Below are 3,555 nucleotides of genomic sequence, written 5' to 3'. Positions count from 1 at the left end.
TCCTCCTCCTCCTCTTCCTCTTCTTCCTCTTCTTCTTCTTCGTCTTCCTTAAAATATATTTTTATTGATTTCAGAGAGGAAGGGAGAGAGAGAGATAGAAACATCAATGAGGAGAGAGAATCATGGATCGGCTGCCTCCTGCACGCCCCACACTGGGGATCAAGCCTGCAACCCGGGCACATGCCCTTGACTGGAATTGAACCTGGGACCATTCAGGCCGCAGGCCGGCGCTCTATCTGCTGAGCCACACTGGCCAGGACTCGGTGGTGCTTTTTGAGGAGGAAGCTGAGGCCTGGCCCGATGTGGAGGCCGCTCAGCTCCTGCGTGGACAGGAGAGGGAAGGCCCAGGCCTGGACGTCCCGAATCCTTGGGAGCCCGAGGGGGCCTGTTTCTGGAGGGGCAGCTGCCTGCCCAGGACTGTTCGTGGTCCCTGGGGAGGGCTCACCTCGAGGTGGAGGGTGGCAATAGCTGCTCAACCTGTCTCTGAACTTCAAGCCCGGGCTTCCTGTGGAGCTAATGAGAGGGGCCAGGGAGGGGGAGTCAGTTAAACTCTATGTGTGCATGCATGAGTGCGTGGGCATGCGTGTGTGTGTGAGCACATGTGCGCATCCGTGTGTAGATAAGTGTGTGGGCGAGCATGTGTGCACACATGTGCAGGTGTGTATATGTGAGCATGTGCATGTGTACATGCAGGTGTGTGTGCATGCATTTGTGAGTGTGCATGTGTGTAGGGGCGTGTGAGCATGTGTGCACATGTGTGCAGGTGTGCATTTGTGTGGGCATGCATGTATGTGTGCAGGTGTGTGCATGCCTCTCTAGGCGTGCGTGTGTGAGTGCATGTGTGCGGGGTGAGTGCTGTGCCGCCTGAAGCAGTTCCTCAGAGCAGAGCGGGCACTTGGCAGGTATCAGACGGACATGTCACAACTGAGGGAAGAGCGGCTTTGAGCTCAGCGTGGCTGCCAGAGCGGCGGGAGGAGCTGGCTGTGCGCGGCAGAGGCACGCTTTCTCCAGCGGATGGGGGCCAGTGCCACCCGCGTGGGGCTGAGCCTGTCCGCATGCCCTGCCGGCCGGGGCAGGACGAGGGACAGGGTGGTCTGGGCCTCTCTGCTTGTTTTCAGAGAACCTCGTGGATCGGAAAGGCCCTTTCCGGACTCTCTCTCCCAGTCAGCGTCCTTCCTAGAACGCCCCGGTGGCCAGCCGGCCCCGCACGCTTCCCCCAGAGGCAGAGCTCCCACGCCAGCTCAGAGTCCCGTGCTTAGACACCTCGGGGGGAGAGATAACATGACGTCACTGTATAGGAATCATCACAAAGAGGAGCAGCTACTAGCATTCATCGGGCTTTGCTGTGTGCCAACCAGTTTCCACACCTGTTTCCAGCTCCCCCAAAGCAGACCCCGAGACAAGGGTCCGGGGGTGATCCCCGGGAGCAGGGAAGGAGGGGAGCCGACGAAGGTGAAGGGCAGCTGAGGCTCAGTCCCACAGGTGCCCTCAGATTTGTCCTCTGGAGGGGCGTGGAGGCTGGGGTACCATCCACCACTCGCCCCCCACCCTGGGCACGCCGTCCCTGGCTTTTCCTTCTGGCTGCCCTCGACACAGAAGCCAGGGGCTGGAGGTGGGAGGTGGGGACCTGTCTCCCACGGCCGTGATGAGCACCGAGGGGCGGAGGGGCAGGCCAGTGACTGCTCCCAACAAGGCTATGAGGGCAACACCGTCGTTTCCGTAACTTACACAGGGAAACTGAGGCGCAGGGAAGCCGTGCCCAGGTGGAGGGCACAGCTGTGGAGGGCCACACAGGCCGCCACCTGAAGTTGACTGGGCCTTTAGTTCTCTGTGTCCACCCTTCTCCTGCCTTCCGGTCAGGTGGCCACCCTGGGAGCCGCAACACAGCTTCCCAAGTTACTGTGCCCTGTGTGTGTGTGTGTGTGTGTGCGCGCGCGCGCGTGCAAGCAGGTGTGTGTGCATATGTGTACGTGTGAATATATGCACACATGTGCGGGTGTGCACGGGCTGCACATGTGCATAGGTGTGCATGAGTGTAGGCGCATGCACGTGTGCAGGTGCGAGCACATGCGAGCGCATGCAGACATGTACGTGTGTGCACACGTGTGGCATGAGTGTAGGCGCATGCACGTGTGCAGGTGCGAGCAGATGCGAGCGCATGCAGACATGTACGTGTGTGTGTATGCATGTGTGTGTGTAGGCATGTGGGCAGGGTAGCTTCTAGCCCTGGGTCCAAGCTCAGTCTTCCCAAGGCCACAGAGCCCTCTCTCAGACCCTCCCCCGGTGTCCCTTAGCCTGTGAGGACCCAGAGCCTGTCTGGCACCCCTGCGGGCATCTCTCCTCAGGCCAAACCTTCCCGCCCAGCCTGGCTGCTCTCCCTGGACAGTCGCATCTTGGTCATTACTCTGCAGTGGGAGGGGCAGCCCCGTGGCCTGGCCTCCAGGTGTTCCAGCCGCTGGGTGACAGCGCGCCGTGTGCTGTCTGTCTGTCTGTCCAGGAGCTGCAGTGTGACGTGTCCGTGGAGGAGGACAGCCGGCAGGAGTGGACCTTCACCCTGTATGACTTTGACAACAACGGGAAGGTCACCCGCGAGGTGAGTGTGCCCGCCTGACCCCTGGCCATGGGCCGTGCCCTGGGGCACAGGGTGCCGGTCCTGTGCCAGGTGACTCTGCCCGTCCCCTCTGCGAAGGCAGGGCCTGTCCCTGCAGGTGAACTGAAGCAGAGGGTGCAGGGAGCGGGTGTGGTGGGAACGAGGCTAGGCAGGTGCTGAGCCCCGAGGCCTGCTGGGAGGTGGCTTGTCTCAAACAGGCGGATCCCACAGTGCTGGTCTGGCCCCGATGTTCTGGCCCAGCCCACAGAGGGTTTGGGAAAAAGTTAAATGAGCGCAGGCAGGAAAACTGGAAGGAGATCAAGGGGACTCCATCAGAATGTAAACGCGGCGCCCCCGAGGACAGGACCTGCGGAGTGCAGGGCCGCCTGCGTGGAAGGAGATCAAGGGGACTCCATCAGAATGTAAACGCGGCGCCCCCGAGGACAGGACCTGCCTGCGGAGTGCAGGGCTGCCTGCTGGATGCAGGAAACATTTGCAAATCCTCTATCTGATACGGGAATAACAGCCAGAATACTGTGTATGGAGAACGCCTAAAATGTCACATAGAAAATGAAGTAATTCTATCAAAAATGGGCAAAGGACTTGAATAGACTTTTCTCCAAAGAACATGTACCAATGGCCAATCCGCACATGAAAAGGTGCTCACCGCCACCGGTCATCATCAATGCAAGTCCAAACCACCACGAGACCCCACCTCACACCACGAGGATGGCTGCTCTACAGACAAATAGGAAACAACAAGTGTTGCCCGGCCGGCGTGGCGCAGTGGTTGAGCGTCAGCCTATGAACCAGGAGGTCACGGTTCGATTCCCAGTCAGGGCACAGGCCCGGGTTGCGGACTCCATCCCCATCGCGGGGCATGCAGGAGACAGCCGATCCATGATTCTCTCTCATCGTGGATGTTTCTCTCCCTTTCCCTCCCTCTCTGAAATCAATAATTTTAT

The 3,555-nt window shown here is 59.7% G+C and overlaps 1 protein-coding gene across 1 annotated transcript in view; it reads left to right on the top strand.

The window, feature by feature from the left end:
* NKD1 (naked cuticle homolog 1 (Drosophila)) overlaps window positions 1-3,555 on the top strand; it is a gene marked incomplete at its 3' end in the record, with an annotated part of 51,438 nt that overhangs the window by 42,963 nt on the left and 4,920 nt on the right. The window contains exon 4 of the mRNA XM_005880325.1: window positions 2,498-2,593. Within this exon, the coding sequence (XP_005880387.1) occupies window positions 2,498-2,593 (96 nt within the window). The remainder of the gene's footprint in view (window positions 1-2,497; window positions 2,594-3,555) is intronic.

Source organism: Myotis brandtii, unplaced genomic scaffold (assembly GCF_000412655.1).
Source record: "Myotis brandtii unplaced genomic scaffold, ASM41265v1 scaffold633, whole genome shotgun sequence".
Classification (NCBI taxonomy): Eukaryota; Metazoa; Chordata; class Mammalia; order Chiroptera; family Vespertilionidae; genus Myotis; species Myotis brandtii.
This window is presented reverse-complemented; position numbering and strand designations above follow the sequence as displayed.